The 18,499-nt window shown below is 38.6% G+C and overlaps 1 protein-coding gene across 1 annotated transcript; it reads right to left on the bottom strand.

The window, feature by feature from the left end:
- Window positions 1-139: 139 nt before the first annotated feature.
- LOC128616286 (uncharacterized) lies at window positions 140-18,486 on the bottom strand. Its single transcript, XM_053638863.1, has 12 exons — window positions 16,984-18,486; window positions 16,625-16,894; window positions 13,294-13,716; window positions 11,254-11,691; window positions 7,874-8,290; window positions 6,374-6,805; window positions 4,711-5,157; window positions 2,754-3,014; window positions 2,371-2,622; window positions 2,048-2,293; window positions 1,038-1,295; window positions 140-446 (listed from the first exon to the last, which is right to left on the bottom strand). The coding sequence occupies exons 1-12, from the start codon at window positions 18,402-18,404 to the stop codon at window positions 140-142; spliced, it is 5,172 nt and encodes a 1,723-aa protein (XP_053494838.1). The 5' UTR covers window positions 18,405-18,486.
- Between the last annotated feature and the right edge of the window lie 13 nt (window positions 18,487-18,499).

Genomic DNA, 18,499 nt, shown 5'->3' with positions numbered 1-18,499 from the left:
AGAAAGTTGATCTTAAACTGTACAACTTGGACAACCTGCCTATGTGACTTAATTGAAAATGCATCTTCTAGCCTGTAGCCACAGTGTCTAGACACAGTAGTTTGTCATTCAGACTTGAGCATTATCCTGTATGTGTGTCTCACCACAGTTTCACAGTATGTAGAATGAGGAAGAGCATGTCCACTCCAGTGTCGTCCATCTCACAGTCCTCTAGATTGAGCTCTGTACGTTGGAGAGATTGCTGAATAGCAGTGCTGATGTCTCTGCAGTCCTCAGTGGTCAGATGCAGAGTGTTATCCTGTGTTTCTGTGCTCAGATCCAAACCAGTGCTACAAGAGAAGTCCAGTCTGCTCTGCAGAGCAGAGAAAACTGCTGCTACTGCCCCCTGCTGGATCTCAGAGATACTGCAGCAGTGGATCAACTTCAACAACAGGACCCTGTCAACACTGAGAGCAAGGAAAACAAGCATTTTCTTTGTTACACTTATGTATTTTTTAATTAGTGGTGCTTGAAAAGCACTACTATTGTTCTTCGGCATACTTATTATAAATATTATTCTTCTTCTGCCACTTTTTTTTCGGCGCGTAACTAGTCCCGCATCGTTTGTCAGAGATCGACGGGTGAGGTGTCAAATCGATCGGCTTATTGAGTAGAGGTGTGCTATGACTTTTGGTAGCGATTGGAATGTCGGCATTCCCGGTACGGAAGCTCAAGGTCGGAAAATTTCCCATAGACTTGCATTGAGTTTCGAAAATATTGGCACTCTAAAGAGAAAGCTCTAAAAGTTTTGCCTCCGTACACATTCGGCTCTAAAATGTATTGGCACCCAATCTGTTTGGCACTCAGAAGTATTGGCACCCTATCTGTCCGGCTCTCGAAAGTATTGGCACCCTACACGGGTCGGCTTTTGAAAGAATTGGCGCCCCGTCCCAGTTTCGCCGCGTCAAGCACCACTCACATTTTCTTCAGGAAATGTACCGGTCTAGTTATTACTGCAATTTCTATTACTCTAAAGTGGATTGTGAACACTGAGTTACCTGAGCTGAGAAACTCTGTTGAACAGAGGCAGAATTTTCACCAGCTCCGACTCTGGTATGGAGGTCCACAGCAGGCTCAGAGAGACAGAAGTACAGTGTTGGAGGGTGAAGCACAGGGCAGTACAGTGGTAAGAGTCCAGCTCTGTATTGTTCAGGTTGATACAGCTGTGTGTTGAACTCAACAGATTGGGGACACAGTGAGCAGAGCCAGTCTCATAGATCTCTCTGATGATTGACAGCACAACACTGGGGTTCAATCTGTAGAGGTTACAATCACATCCATACATAAATTTAACGATAAATATTATTCTTCTGTTAAACCAATACAGGAGATGCAATTCTTTTTATTTATTCCTTTTCTTTCCACAAGGTTTATTAATTATTAATATTTAACGATATGAGCCTCTGAGTACTGAGTGTGGATATATTATTGTTCCACATTGAAGATATGTCCATTAAATAATGCATTAAGATAATAGTGTATCTGATTATCATAAATGTTTACTTATGTCATTATTGGTGTATTAATATGTGGTACATTTCTATTCTAGAAACCACACATATAGTAAAAGGTGTCTTTGGAAGCAAGAGTGCCTGATCACATGATGGTGACTAATAAAGATGATCAGACAGCCATAAGAGTTGCTTCGTCTTGAATCAGACTCACATTACTCAAACCGGTGTTCATGTGGATGTGACTTCATCTATTCTTTTACACAGCTTTGAGTCTTTGGAACTTAACACAAACTCTGAAAGTGCATTACCAGGCAAAATTCACTATACCTTAGTATTACTGTTATAAAATTATAATTAGTTTCAGTTTCGGAAGGATGTTAATGAGTTATGTACAGTAGGTATCTAATATTGTTTAATAATACATTATTCAAAAGTAAGCAAAGAAACATTTTAGATGTAACCCACCTAATAGTCTTAAATTGCTACTCAACATTTAAAGATTAAGTATGAAAGCAGAAATTCTTTCAAAGGAGATTACATGTGTATCTTCTTACCGTTTAAACTGAATTTCAGACAGTAGAGGAAGAATCTGTCTGGCATGATTATATGTGATTTTGCTCTTTCTGATGTTCGCACTAATGCGGCAAACTCGCTGCTGGAGAAAATAGATAAGCTCCTCCCAACTGAGAGAACAGGAAGTCAGGTCTCCTCCCACCTTCTCCAGGAAAAAGCGGGTCAGTTCCCCATCCTGCACCTCACACAGCAGACTGGTAAACTGCTGGAGAGTCTCTTTCGATAATCTACACACATACATGATGTTTATAGATAAAAAATATTGACCATTTTTATATGATAAAGATGTTCACTGTAAACTGACCTGATCTTTAAATTCCCAGGATGACACATGAGGCTGATGAGAGAGTGAGCCTCCATCCTGCACTCAGTGAGATTCACACAGTGAACAGTCCAGATGTTCAGGAGAGAAGACAAACTGCTCAGAAATGTGAAGATCTCTTTCTTTGGGTTTATGCTGTTAAGACTCAGACAGAGCTCCTCAATGACCAACGAGCCACCAGCTCTCACTGCTCCAAATGCTCGGACCATCCTCCCTACCACACGGTCACTCAGGCTGACAAGCGTTCACCAAACACATTCATTAAAGGGGATTTCATGGTCCAGCTCAATTTCACTCTTGCATACTAAACCTTAATGAAGTTATATAACCTGGTGTGAAAATTAAGAAACTGATTAATAACATACCAGAGTTTCTGTAGGTGTGTGATGTGTCTGAAGAGAAGTCTGGCCCCTCGGAGAGAGATGGCCTGGGGTTTCAGGGTGAGTTTGACTTTGGAGTCTGAGAGACGTAGCACTTTCCTCACAGCCCTGCACTCACGAGTGGTTAAAACCCAGTCTATAATGAAGATGAAGTCCACGGCAGCAAAGAAAGCTCTCACCAACTTTGTATCTTCTGCGCAGTCAACAACTGCTTTACTTAAACGTGGAATGAACTCTTCTTCACATCTAAAACAGACAGGTTTAATGTAAAACCATAAATAGGACATCATCTAACTTATTGTTCTTAAAATTCCATAAATAACATGTTAGAGGTGATGCAGTGCTGCTATAAAGTTTGTGAACCTTTTACATTTTCTGTATTTCTGCATAAATTTGATCTGAAATGTGATCAGATCTTCATCTCAGTCAGAAAACTCAATAAAGAGCACCCAATTAAATTAACGATGCAAAAACATTATAATTTTTTATATTTATTTATTGAGCAAAATTATTAAACATTACATATCTGTGTCGGAAAATGTATGTGAACCTTTGCTTTCAGTAACAGGTGTGACCCTCTTGAGCAGCAATAACTTCAACCAATGGTTTCTGGTCATTGGTGATCTATCCTGCACAATAGGCTGGAGGAATTTTGGCCCATTCATCCTTACAAAACTACTTCAACTCAGTGATGCTGGTGGGCTTCCTTGCATGAACTGCTCTTTTTAGGTCCTTCCACACCACACAATACGTTAATTCCAATTGCATGCTACATCAATCTAATTAATATACACACGACATAATAACTACGAAAGCTTAAACTGTGCAAAGAAAGTCAGTTTTTATTCAAAATGATTCATCAACTTGCAAATAACAAACAAAGTTCACCTTAATGAAAAAGTATTTAAAATAAAATTCTAAGACTGCAGTGCAAATAAAAAAAGTACACAAACATTGCAATTACAGGGCAAATTACCTTCCTCCTCCCATCAGCTCCCCACCTTCCCCAAAAAGAGCTCCTCATCCAAACATCACACTACTCTCTCTCTCTCTCACACACACACACACACACACAGCCACTGTCTGTCCAGAATTAAGAAGCACTTTTCAAAGGTGACACCGACAGTGACACTGCCGCTACATTGACACGTCTTCAAATCACAGCACCCGCTTGGCACAAAATGCTGAATTAAACCAATAAGATACGATGCAGCAACCGTTATTTCAACAAATCTATATCTTGTCAAAATTCAACACTTCCTTTTAGTCTTCTCTGCACCAGATTGATAGTGCCACCTCTTCATTTTCAAACATTAACGCACACAACTGACACAAGCAATTAAATTGATCAGTTATTGTTACCAAACGTTACTGTCTGAACCCATGGCATGAGGCCCTCTGGTGGCCATGTGGCCCGATGTACCCACTTATGTCGGTTATTAGGTAGGGCTGGCCCTGGGTGTTACCATGGGGTTCTTTATGATCTCCCATGATATTTTTCCCAGTGCCCCTGGAGTGATTTTCATTGAACAACCACTTTTCGGGAGAGTAACAGCAGTGCTGATTTCCCTCCATCTGCCTCAACTTTAAAGAACTTTCAAATTTATACTTAAAATCAAATAACATGCTGTAAGACTACAAAATATTGAACTTTTCAAGATGAATGAGAGAAAAATATTAGCAGATTATTCAACTTAATTTTCCATAGTAATGAGCAACTTAGGACTGTTTCCATTAGGAAAAAAATATTTGGCTTCTGTTTATTAACATGTCTCAGTAAAAAACAAAAAGCATTAACAAGCAAGGGTCTAGGGGATGCACTGTGAAGATGCAGCATTCAGATAAAACCTGAGGTGTGAGATTTAATATTGAACATTTTGGTTCGGGGCAGGTGTCCCAGTAAAGTATTTTGTCTATAAACACAGGGACTTTGTAAACTTACTCATTAAAGCTGAGGCGTGAGATGTAGGGCAGACACTGAAGGAAACTCCTCACTTCACTCTCTTCATCTGACCAGTATCTCAGCTCCACTGGTTTCTTCTTTTTTTGGAGTTTCAGCACTTCTAGGAGGAGGGAGACTTCTCTCTCTGAGAGGTCTATGTACCAGACTGCAGGAACTGACTGGTAAACTGGCAGCAATGCTGGAAGGACTCTCCTGCCTGTTTCACTCTCATACTGATTCACATGTGAGTACAGATCCAGCAGGAAATCACTCTGTTCTTCTTGGAATCCATGAAACTCTTCACCAAAAGGGAATGTGTTGTAGCTGCACACTGATGCCAGAAGCTCAGTAAAACTCTCTCCTTTATCTGATTTACAGTCGACTGCTGCGATGCTCAGATTCAGTAAAAACTGGATGGATGCAGTGGATTCAGAGTCTGAATCAAACCTGTTTGTAAGAAAATATTACATTCCTGAGCAACAATACCACAAATAAAAACATACAGATATTCAAAAAGTACAAGGACCACTTAAGTCTCATAGCAGACACCTTAGCAAAGACGTAATGATGATCGTCACCTGACCCAGTTTACTAGTGCATGTGCACCGGTGAACAAAGTAGTACATAATTTCACTTCAAATTCATATTGATTTTGTTTATGAATAATAAACAACCTGCTGATTTAGTCACATTACTCATCCTAGTCTCTCCCTCCTCATCGTAACGGTAAACTCCCCAACAATTGTTAGTTGTCCCCATGCTGGCCAGTCTGTGGTGCAGTAACATCACATCACATTTCACACACAAACAACACAAACCAGACAGCACTCTTTCATTTCTAGCTGGTATACTCACAGGTGAGAGTTTACCTTGTGTTTTTATTTTTATTTTTCTTGACTCCTGATATAGAAAATGATGATCTACATAACGCGGTAACGTGGGTGACTGATGAAATTTTCTAGATATTTACACGTGGGTCAATCAGACCTGGACGTTTAGTGTCTAGTTACATCGGGGCTTAAGATCTATTAATTAAAATGCTAATCTTCATTAGTTAGCTAAACAAAATAGAAGTGTATTTAACATAGAGAAGTTTTTGTATTAAAGGCACTGCTGATTTGGCAAAAATAAATATAAACTATACAGTTAAATTTAATTTGCATTCACTTTAAGAATTGTTAAAAACAAAATTCATTTCATGCATTGTACCGGATTTAGCCAAAGGCTCATTTTCATCTGCAGTCCCCCACGTAGCTAGGTAAGATAGCTAGCTAGCTAGCAATGACAATTCAGATCAATAATAGGGGTTGAATCTCAGATAATGCCGTATTCATGTGAAGGAACAGCATGTAGCAGCAAACTGATCACAAACAATAGTCCTGTATCCATTAAATGATCAGCAGGTGAACTTTCAGTGCTACATGTTTCCATCACTTGAGTTCATAGCCTGGATCTCATAACTGATATAAACTGATTTCTTTATTTTAATTATTCTGTGTGTGTGATATAAATTACTGTTATGATTTATGTCAAGGCTCCAACATAGGATTCCAACCTCAAGAAAAAGTCTTTAAATACTAATTTAATATTGAAACATTTTGGTTTGGGGCAGGTGTCCCAGTAAAGTATTTTGTCTATAAACACAGGGACTTTGTAAACTTACCGTTTAAACCTGAGGTGTGAGATATAGGGCAGACACTGAAGGAAACTCCTCACTTCACTCTCTTCATCTGAGCAGTCTCTCAGCTCCACTGGTTTCTTCTCTGTTTGGAGTTTCAGCACTTCTAGGAGGAGGGAGACTTTTCTCTCTGAGAGGTTTATGTACCAGACTGCAGGAACTGACTGGTAAACTGGCAGCAATGCTGGAAGGACTCTCCTTCCTGTTTCACTCTCATACTGCCTCACACGTGAGTACAGATCCAGCAGGAAATCACTCTGTTCTTCTTGGAATCCATGAAACTCTTCACCAAAAGGGAATGTGTTGTAGCTGCACACTGATGCCAGAAGCTCAGTAAAACCCTCTCCTTTATCTGATTTACAGTCGACTGCTGCGATGCTCAGATTCAGTAAAAACTGGATGATGGATGAATAAAACCTAGTTGTATAAAAATATTACATTCCTGAGCAGCAATACCACAAATAAAAACATACAGACATTGAAAAAGTACAAGGCCCACTTAAGTCTCATAGCAGACACCTTAGCAAGGACGTAATGATGATCGTCACCTGACCCAGTTCACTAGTGTATGTGCACCGATAAACAAAGTAGTAAATAATTTCACTTCAAATTCATATTGATTTTGTTTATGAATAATAAACAACCTGCTGATTTAGTCACATTAGTCATCCTAGTCTCTCCCTCCTCATCGTAACGGTAAACTTCCCAACAATTGTTAGTTCTCCCCCTGCTGGCCAGTCTGTGGTGCAGTAACATCACATCACATTTCACACACAGACAACAGAAACCAGACAGCACTCTTTCATATCTAGCTGGTATACTCACAGGTGAGCGTTTACCTTGTGTTTTTATTTTTATTTTTCTTGACTTCTGATATAGAAAATGATGATCTACATAACGCAGTAACTTGGGTGACTGATGAAATTTTCTAGATATTTACACGTGGGTCAATCAGACCGGGACTGTTAGTGTCTAGTTACATCGGGGCTTAAGATCTATTAATTAAAATGCTAATCTTCATTAGCTAGCTAAACAAAATAGAAGTGTATTTAGCATAGAGAAGTTTTTGTATTAAAGGCACTGCTGATTTGGCAAAAATAAATATAAACTATACAGTTAAATTTAATTTGCATTCACTTTAATAACTGTTAAAAACAAAATACTTAAATTAAAAACAAACAAAAAAAGCCAACAATATGCCTTTAACTTGTCTAACATTAGCTTGCTAATAACCAGTGTTAGCAGGTTCAGGGTAAGGTAGATAGCTAACAATGACAATTCAGATCAATAATAGGGGTTGAATCTCAGGTAATGCCGTATTCATGTGAAGGAACAGCATGTAGCAGCAAACTGATCACAAACAATAGTCCTGTATCCATTAAATGATCAGCAGGTGAACTTTCAGTGCTACATGTTTCCATCACTTGAGTTCATAGCCTGGATCTCATAACTGATATAAACTGATTTTTGACTTTGTAAACTTACTCATTAAACCTGAGGTGTGAGATGTAGGGCAGACACTGAAGGAAACTCCTCACTTCACTCTCTTCATCTGACCAGTCTATCAGTTCCACTGGTTTCTTCTCTGTTTGGAGTTTCAGCACTTCTAGGAGGAGGGAGACTTTTCTCTCTGAGAGCTTTATGTACCAGACTGTAGGACCTGACTGGTAAACTGGCAGCAATGCTGGAAGGACTCTCCTGCCTGTTTTACTCTCATACTGCTTCACATGTGAGTACAGATCCAGCAGGAAATCACTCTTTACATCATAATAAAATGTGATCACTTTCTCCACTGTCTGCAGGATGTTTTGTGGTTGGTGTAGAGTTGCTTGCAGACACAAATCCAGTAGAAATGTTCTACATCTCTTTTCTCGTTCTTTCTCTCCCTGTTTAGAGTCAAACCTGGAGAAAAGTGAAAGACTCACATTATTACAGTACACAACATGGAGAACATCAGACACACAGAGATTGTAGTCTCTATCTTAAAGTCTCTGAAATGTTAGAAACTAACTGTGATGAGTCACTAAAGTTTCTTTTTCTAGTTGAGTAAAAATATTAAGGAGCTATTGCTAGAACACAGAGGGTCTCTTAGAGACACTAAAAGAAACCCTGCTTGGCAAGTAATAATGTAAAGCACTTAAGCAAGTCTGAAGTCACTGCCTTTAAACACAAACACTTGTCTTTAGGGGAGAAAAAAATCCACTTTGTTTATTTTAGCAAGCTTCACTGTGTCCCAGGACTTACAGGTTCAGATCAAATTATAAAAACAAGTTCATAAAAATTACAATAAACAATTGAACAATAAATGGAATTAAATCAAGGACATTTATGGAAGAAAAATCTTAAATTTCAGAATAAAATATCAACTTAAAACTTACTTTGTTCAGTTTCATAACCAGGCATATTTATTGTCTGAGATTTTAATTTAAAATCAAAACTAAACTAAATCCTAAAACCATGCTTTAATCAGCTGTGACGCACAGAGCACTAAAGTAAGTCTGAGGAAACTGCAGAAACTTGCACGTTAAACCTTGATGTACGGAACATCTACATATCCCAGCCCCAGGGAGGTGCACAGACATATTGGGGGGCCGGGGCTCAAGCGGAAAAAAGGGCACTTCTCATAATTATTTATTTTAAAATCTTTTTTATACAAAACATTAAATATATAAACACCACTCTGACTTCCTTACCAACTTATTTTAATTCCCTCACACTCACCCAGTTGTTTCAGACTCAACAGATTTCTACAAAATAATCAGTTCACTCAGAGACCATGGTCTTCTTTAATATTCACACACACAAACACACACACACACACACACAATAACTGATGGTGACAAGGACTTAGTTTCACATTTGATGGAGGGCTGTCTGTATCATGTAAAGATCTCTCAGCATATAACAATCTAACAGAACTGATAGTTGTTAAATAAGGAGCGTACGATCAAAATGAAGAAGTTATGGTTTAAGGTAGGACACTTTTTTCATGTAGTGGTCAATTTTGAGATTTTGGTCTATTTTGCTTCCATGTCTTCTTTTATTCTAATGGAAAGAAAACTTCCAAAATACACATTTAGATGGTGTTTATTCTAACTACTACCCTCTGTCTGTTTGCATCTGTAGATTTCTTCTAAATTAACCAAAACAAACTAATCTGCATATTTAAACATAACTTTTCAGGGGAAAAGTCTCCTGATGCAAGTCATTAACTGGGGAAGTTCTGTAGTGATGTGCTTTAGTTATTTTGTTTATCCTATTCACCTGTGCTTTGTTAAATGTATACAAATTAGCGCATTTGAATTAGTTAACACCTGAGTTGAATATTAATGTGGCGATTGTGATGAAGTTATTAGACAAATTTTACTGTATTCACCTGTAGTGTGTCCATTAAGTACAGTACATTAGCCTGCATGACCATGATCTATTGCCTTAGCTAAACTTTAGCTAACTTATTACATTAACTAGTAGCTCATGAGTCATGCATGTTAGCAAGACACAAGGTAACTATATTGGTCTTTTGGCTAATTAGCTGTAAAGTGGAGGCACTGGTAGCTTAATCTTTTGTTCATCACCACTCACATCCACAAAGCCAAGAAAAACACCACCGGGATAGGAGCTGGGAGGAGCTGCTGCCTGCCTACCTGTCTGTGTGTCTGCCTGTCTGTGTGCTTGTCTGTTCAGTAAATATATCTGTTTGACAGGGAAGCTGTGCATAAAGAGGACTATATTATACGTACACACATAGAGAGAGAGAGAGAGAGAGATTCATTTATTTTAAATAAAATAAATAAAAAGCACCCCAGAAAAAAGGGCACTTTCTCTTGAGGAAGAAAAAGGGCAGGTGCTCAAGCCCCCTTTGATGTCTGTGTGTGCACGTGCCTGCCCAGCCATCTGACCCCGGCGAGCCTGTCGCCAACCCATCACCTGCTTCCTGCCAGTAGGCCCCATGTCTGCTCCCCAGCTCCTCTGGAAGGAACCAGCTCCAAAGATAATGCCTTCCTCAGGACTTTGGATCATGTGTTGACAGTTTGCCTAGGGGGTGGAGGGCGTGGAGGTGGCAGGATTTTACCTTGTGATTTTATTTTTATTTTTCTTGACTCCTGATATAGAAAATGATGATCTACATAACGCTGTAACTTGGGTGACTGATGAAATTATCTAGATATTTAGACATGGGTCAATCAGACCAGGACGTTTAGTGTCTAGTTACATCGGGGCTTAAGATCTATTAATTAAAAGAGCTAATATTCATTAGCTAGCTAAATCACATGGAAGTGTATTTAGCATAGAGACATTTTTGTTTTAAAGGCACTGCTGATTTGGCAAAAATAAATATAAACTATACAGTTAAATTTAATTTGCATTCACTTTAAGAATTGTTAAAAACAAAATTCATTTCATGCATTGTACCGGATTTAGCCAAAGGCTCATTTTCATCTGCAGTCCCCCACGTAGCTAGGTAAGATAGCTAGCTAGCTAACAATGACAATTCAGATCAATAATAGGGGTTGAATCTCAGATAATGCCGTATTCATGTGAAGGAACAGCATGTAGCAGCAAACTGATCACAAACAATAGTCCTGTATCCATTAAATGATCAGCAGGTGAACTTTCAGTGCTACATGTTTCCATCACTTGAGTTCATAGCCTGGATCTCATAACTGATATAAACTGATTTCTTTATTTAAATTATTCTGTGTGTGATATAAATTACTGTTATGATTTATGTCAAGGCTCCAACATAGGATTCCAACCTCAAGAAAAAGTCTTTAAATACTAATTTAATATTGAAACATTTTGGTTTGGGGCAGGTGTTCCAGTAAAGTATTTTGTCTATAAACACAGGGACTTTGTAAACTTACCGTTTAAACCTGAGGTGTGAGATGTGGGGCAGACACTGAAGGAAACTCCTCACTTCACTCTCTTCATCTGACCAGTCTCTCAGCTCCACTGGTTTCTTCTCTGTTTGGAGTTTCAGCACTTCTAGGAGGAGGGAGACTTTTCTCTCTGAGAGCTTTATGTACCAGACTGCAGGAACTGACTGGTAAACTGGCAGCAATGCTGGAAGGACTCTCCTGCCTGTTTCACTCTCAGACTGCTTCACACGTGAGTACAGATCCAGCAGGAAATCACTCTGTATGTCATAATAATAATAGTCTCCATATTCAGTAAATGTGATCACTTTCTCCACTGTCTGCAGGATGTTTTGTGGTTGGTGTAGAGCTGCTTGCAGACACAAATCCAGTAGAAATGTTCTACATCTCTCTTCTCGTTCTTTCTCTCCCTGTTTAGAGTCAAACCTGGAGAAAAGTGAAAGACTCACATTATTACAGTACACAACATGGAGAACATCAGATACGCACACACACACACACACACACACACAAACACACACACACACACACAAACTTTCTCCTGGACTCATGTATTTGATAAAAAAAAAAATTATATATATTTACATTTATGGCATTTGACAGATGTGCACAGAGACGCACATAAGTGTTTTGTAGTCTCTGTCTTAAAGCCTCTGAAATGTTAGAAACTGTAACTGTGACGAGTCACTAAAGTTTATTTTCTCGTTGAGTAAAAATATTAAGGAGCTGTTACGAGAACACAGAGGGTGTCTTAGGGACACTAAAAGAAAGCCTACAGTACTTGGCTAGTAGTAATGTTTATGCTCTATCATGTGTTTTCTTCCTGATATTGAAGGAAACACAGATATTTACTCAATGATAGACAATCATCTCTGTACCATTACTGCATAAATATCATATATTGTGAGCAGGGGCGTTATCTGGACTGGTCATCATCCGGGGTTGAGCCCAGAGTCCTAATAGACTTCTGAATAGACTGTTTGCATCCATTTCAGGACACAGAACTTACTCATAGGGGTGTAACGATGCATCGTGATGCGAAAATGTGACGATGTGTATCGCTGAAATGTTCAAATGACATCATGGAAATCAGCTTTCTATTAATTATACATCTAACACATTTGACTGTTTGAACAGCAGAGGTCCTAATCTGCACAACTCATAGAGTTCAATTATATAGCGAGCACGCTGGTCACATTATCACATTCTTTACTGGAGAGTCTGCACCATTAATCAGGAAATAGACTTTGGAGCTGTGTTTATGGTTAAACTGATGCCTCAGGCTCTGTAACGGAGCTCATTGTGTTTCAGTCGATCAGAGACTGTGTCAGAGTCTTTATTTATTCAGTCAAATTTTGGGGAGAATTTATAAATGTATTTATTTATATTAAGATATGGTGAATCTATAGTACATTTTCTTTACAATATTAAACCTCTGTTTATAGCCATTTTTTGTTTTATTCAGACAATCATGCACATTTTGCATTGTTTATGATGCAGACATAAAAAATATTTTTTTTTTCAGTCGTCATTTTTCTTCTTTCAAATTTTGCTCAAAATATTTTGAGAACTGAATTGAATCATGAAACTAGTATCATGAATGGAATTGAATCGTGATCATTACACCCCAGTTTAATAACAATGAATGGAAGTATATATTTGGCCTTTTTTTCATTTTTGCATTCCCTTTGTTCACTTTGCCTACTACAGCAAGGTGCACTGTATCCCAACACTTCAGGAATTAGCAGATTTAAGTAGAAAAAAAAATAGTGTTCAAAATTGGATTGGACAAGTTAACAATAAATAGAATTAAGTCAGGGTTTGAACTGATTGTTCACGTTCCAGGACTGACAACATAAAAGTTTAAACTCAGGCTCATTTTGTTCCTTTTCAGAACCTGATATTTTATTCTACAAATGGTGATATTTTTATCTGCAGGAATATTTGATTTTAAAACAAATACAGTGCTTTTATCAGCTGTGGTGCACAGAGCACTAAAGCACGTCTGAGAAAACTGTAGCTACTTACTCATTAAACCTGAGGTGTGAGATGTAGGGCAGACACTGAAGGAAACTCCTCACTTCACTCTCTTCATCTGAGCAGTCTCTCAGCACCACTGGTTTCTTCTCTGTTTGGAGTTTCAGCACTTCTAGGAGGAGGGAGACTTTTCTCTCTGAGAGCTTTATGGACCAGACTGCAGGAACTGACTGGTAAACTGGCAGCAATTCTGGAAGGACTCTCCTGCCTGTTTCACTGTCATACTGCTTCACATGTGAGTACAGATCCAGCAGGAAATCACTCTGTTCTTCATACTCATCTTCCATTGCTTTATTCACTGTTGTCCAGATGTTTTCTCGTTGGTATAGAAATGCTCGTAGCCATAAATCCAGTTTAAATGACCTAAACTTCTGTTGGTACTCGTCCATAGATTCTCTCTGTTTATGTGTAAAACTGGAGAAAATTTTAAAGATTATTTATTTATTTATTTAATGAATAATAGTAAGTTGCACAATTTTCATGTCACTGACATCTGTGCTGGTGGACTCTTACATCTGCCAAGGTAAAAATGGTAATGGTTTATTTGAAAGATTTAATTTATGTGATATTTATGCAAGCAGCTGCTGAGCTACAATCTTGTTGGCAGCCCCGGACATCTAATAATTCCATCTCTACAGTAAAAAAAAAAATTCATTTCTCCTGCCTCTTTGCATATTGTGTACTGAAGAAACATTTTCAACTCTAGTCACTCTGTGTCTATTTTTCTAACTCTGTCTAGGCAGCTCATTACCAAGCTTAATCTGAGAGGTGCATATAGTCCAGAATTAGAGAGGGAAAACAGTACTGAATACCACAAATACTAGATCATGCCTCATGGACTGTGTGGCAGTGCGTGTATGGTGTCGGTCTGAACCTGCAGGTAAGTAGTGATTATTTTCAACTACGCTTTGCAAAATTAAGCCATCCTCAAATTATACAATTCGCAGCATTTGTACTCTGAAACCTCTGTGATGCTGCTGCAGCCCATCACTTCCTTAGCTGCCACCACTCCCACCATCCAGCATGTGTCACTCCCCTTAATTGCTGTTGGGGGAAGCCCAGTTTGGTGCCCAGCAGCTACCCTCAACAATGCAGCTGGAGCTTAAGCTCACCAAGCTAGGTAGTGTGTTCAACTTTACATAACAGCTAAAGAAAACCTATTGTCAGTGATCCAAATGGCTTCAATTCATAACTATATTCAAAACCATTGTTTTCTGTAGCATCTCAAAAATGTTTATGTAAAATATTTAATTACATAGTCATTGAATGGTCAAGTTACCTTGATATAAATTACTGTTCTTTCACAGTTTGTTGGCATGTTTTAAGTCTCTGTAGAGAAATTCAGGGTACAAATTTTAAATTTATACATTTATCCCTAATGAGCAAGCCAGAGGCGATAATGGCAAGGAAAAATTCCCTGAAACGATATGAGGAAAATTTCTTAGAGGAACCAGACTCAAAATGGAATGAATCATCATCTGGGTGACACAGAATAGTGCAATTTTATATAATTCCCTTCTATAACTGTGTACTATATGGTCAAAAGTGCAATTATGTAACCAGGAAATTCTTTATAGTTTTCACATGAAGTCTATTTTTGTTGAAGTAATCAACTGTTCACTGCTGGAGACTGTTTGTGGCAATTGCAGTCCTAAAGCTATCATAGCAATTGTAGTTCTAAGCCATCATTGCAAAACTGTTCGAAGCCCTGTAAGTCCTGGAAATTGAGCTCTGGGGAATTTGGAGGCCAAATTCTTTGTTCCTCAAGCCATTCCTAAAGTCAGGTGTTTTCAGTCAATGGGATAACATGTGAGTGAGTCACAAAAGAGCTAGGGTAACTTCTAAGTAACTGAAGTTTACTCTCATGTTAGCTAATATCAATGTTCATGAGTCCACCATTAGGAGAACACTGAACAACAATGATGTTCATGGCAGGGCTGCAAGGAGGAATTCTCTGCTCTTCAAAAAGAACATTGCTGTCCTTCTGCAGTTTGCTAAAGATCACGTGGATGAGCCAGAAGGCTATTGGAAAAATGTTTTGTTTATAGATGAGACCCAAATGGAGTTTTTGGTTTAAATGAGAAGCGTTATGTTATGAGAAAGGAAAACATTACATTCCAGCATAAGCACTTTATCCCATCTGTGAAACATGTTGGTGGTAGTGTCATGGTTTGGTGCATGGGTGTAACCACGCATTCTTTTCAGGGGTCGTGTCCCCCCCCCCCCCCATGTTAAGGAAATACCAATCTGTCCCCCCAATATACAGTACAAAATATTTCTATATGTACCCATTTAATGAACCCTGCCAACAGATCTGTCTTTTCTTCACCTATTCTATTTATTTATGTCTATTCCTTTTTAACATATTTCCATTTATTAAGGAAAATAGGTGTGTGCCCCCCCTCCAATTGTATACTTGGTTGCACCCATACTCAACGAGACAGCAGCCAAGTGTAGAAAAATGCAGCACAACATACGAGCTTTTTTCAGACAGTCAGTAACTAGATACCTAAATAGTAGGTAAACTTAGCTTAGTATAGAAGGCATCATACTATGGCTTGGTTTGTTCTTAAGAACGTCAATTAACTTTTGATATTTGCACACCCACGAAGTACGCTAGGCTAACGTCAGTTCCAGTTTTTGACCATTAACGTTACATTCACTTGCAGATCCTCCCGCGAAGTTCACTGTGAACCCTCAAGCTGTGACAGACTGTTATAAATGCGAGTGAAAGTGAGGAAAGTTGCGCAGCATTTCGTTCCTTTACACTACATTTGGGCTAAGGACAACTAAGTGATTTTACAGATATAAGGCTCAGCATAACGCTGAGGTGTGCTAGCTTGGCAATGACAGATATGGAACTAACGTCTGAGCTGTGGCCATATTGCACTTATCTATTCAGAACTAGTTATGGCAGTTTGTCTTTAGAATTAAGAAAAGAAAACTCCAGGACCCTTTACATAGCTAACGTTCAGGTTGCCGCTATATATTGCTGTACACTTTGTACACTTATTACATAGCAAGCTAAACAGCATTATGACACATTTTAACACCAATGTGTAGACTTTTTATATCCATTGTAACTAGTTTAGCTTAAGTAATCCATAAACAATCAGTTTTACAAAGTTCATAGTAACTAACTTGGACTCTGAACTTGGTTAGATCCTAACCTAACTTTCTGTTATACCCCCTGCTGATGACTATCATACTCATCCTCCAGTCATGCCTGAAGGTAGGATGACACTGCTGCATTAAGCAGATTTAATTGTACATACATTTTGGAAATTAGGTTTAGTAGATATCTGTTGCATGAGTTACTTACTGGAGAGAGCGGATGTGTGGCAGCCACAAGAGCACTGTGTCGCACAGATCAGGTGTCAGCTGGTGTGGGTCGTTATGACAGTGTAGATAGAGATTTATTTGTTCTGCACTCTGGGTTATGATTTTTCCAGCTTGCTCAAGCACACCAGTCTCACTGCTCATCAGGAGGTGAATCTCATACCCCAGTAAACGCAGGAGCTGTATCAAGTAATCTGACTGCTCTTGTTTCAAGGAAATTGTCCACACCTGACAGAGTGTTGTTGATAAATCCCTGAGGGTCATAAAACACAATCTGTAAGTAAATTATATCATTTTCATTTAACATAGTGACGTACATTATATATATTGAATTATTAATACCTTAGATATTGTGAATGTTTGAGAATTGTCTTCAGCCCTGAGAGTGACACAGCACTGTTCTCCAAATCAAGATGAACATGTTTGTTTCTGGATTGGCTGATTACATAGGACACAGCACAGCATGCATAAGGGTCAAGATGTTCTTCACTCAAATCTAGATGATAGTTTATTCTCTCCAGAAATGACCAGCAGGCTTCAGGCGACTTAAATTCATACAGACACTGACATATGAAGGCAACGTCAACAATTTCATCATCTGGTTGATCACAGAAAAAAGTCTTTAAGACTTTCTCAAAAAAACCATGAGTACTTCCCTTGACATTGTTCAATGGAAAGAGACACTTCAGAAGAGGAATGTTGGTCTGTGATTGAAGTCCACAGAGGAAAGGAATTACATATTTCATGTGCTTACTGTCTTCATTCTTACACTGATGGAGAATCTCAAGTATTTCTGTTTTTCCTAGAAGCCAGAGAGCAGAAAAGAATTCCTGCATTGTGTTGTGAGGAAATGCACAAAATGTCTCGGCAAATGCTGGTGACACGGCTGAGACTGTCGTCAAGAAAGCACCAGCAATGCCTGTCTCATCATAATAAAAGTCCAGGTTGATAGTTTTTAACTTGGTTGCATTGAAAGCACTCTCTGCTAAAGATAAGATCTTGTCTTTGCACTTTATAATGTGTCCATCTAAGTGCAGCAATTCCTTTTTTCCATGTCTCTGTAGACAGTGGCGAAAAATTCGTATGTACAGCTCACTAACTGTGCACTGTTTCTGTGCTTCTTCAGAAGTGTAGTATGAAATGCAGGCTGCCACCATAAAAGCATACATAGGGACATGGCAGAGACTGAAGAGTGCAGGATTGTTTATCACACTGTCTACTATCTCTGGATCATTACCTGACATTTTCCTAAAAAAATCATAAATTGACTCTTCACTGAATCCGTGAACGTAGACTTTACATGTTGTCCAGTCAGAGAACTCGTACTCTACTTCAGGCCTGCATGTGGCCACAACCTTTGCTTCAGGCAGAAGGTCATGTTTCATGATTTCCAGCAAAATCAGGTTGTCCTGAAAATCTTTGATTCCATCAAAAACAATAGTGACTTTTTCAGAATATTCTTGAAGATAGTGCAAAATTTCTTCAACATTATCTTTAAACTGTGGATTTGACATTAAAACTTTGCTAAGCAGAAGATGTTCTAAGCCAACTATAGTTGAGATATTTGACAGTGTGTTTTCATCAAAGTAAAACATGAAGTCAAGGTTTGGGTCATGTCTCTCTGCCCAGTGATGCAACATTTGTTGAACAACTGTTGTCTTCCCAATTCCAGGTTTGCCTACTATTAGGATACTTTTCTCCTCGCTATTAAGCAAATCTTCAGGGGATTTTCTCTGTGTGTCCTTTGGTATGTAGGCCCTCATCTTTTTTGAACGGGATTTTTTAGATTTCTTCGTCTTGAGTTTGATTTTGTTATGGGTTGTATTCGTTTCTGTGTCTGTATCCAACACCAGAGGAA

This window comes from Ictalurus furcatus, chromosome 12 (genome assembly GCF_023375685.1).
Source record: "Ictalurus furcatus strain D&B chromosome 12, Billie_1.0, whole genome shotgun sequence".
In the NCBI taxonomy this organism is placed as follows: Eukaryota; Metazoa; Chordata; class Actinopteri; order Siluriformes; family Ictaluridae; genus Ictalurus; species Ictalurus furcatus.
This window is presented reverse-complemented; position numbering and strand designations above follow the sequence as displayed.

Bases quoted from the DNA above. Each gene is read 5' to 3' on its own strand.
- LOC128616286 (XM_053638863.1), bottom strand. From the start codon at position 18,404: ATGAGGGCCTACATACCAAAGGACACACAGAGAAAATCCCCTGAAGAT. The intron at 16,895-16,983 runs GTATTAATAATT...TATGACCCTCAG, and splicing joins AAACATTCACAATATCTAAG to GGATTTATCAACAACACTCT. The intron at 11,692-13,293 runs GTAAGTAGCTAC...ACTTTTCTCCAG, and splicing joins TCACACCTCAGGTTTAATGA to GTTTGACTCTAAACAGGGAG.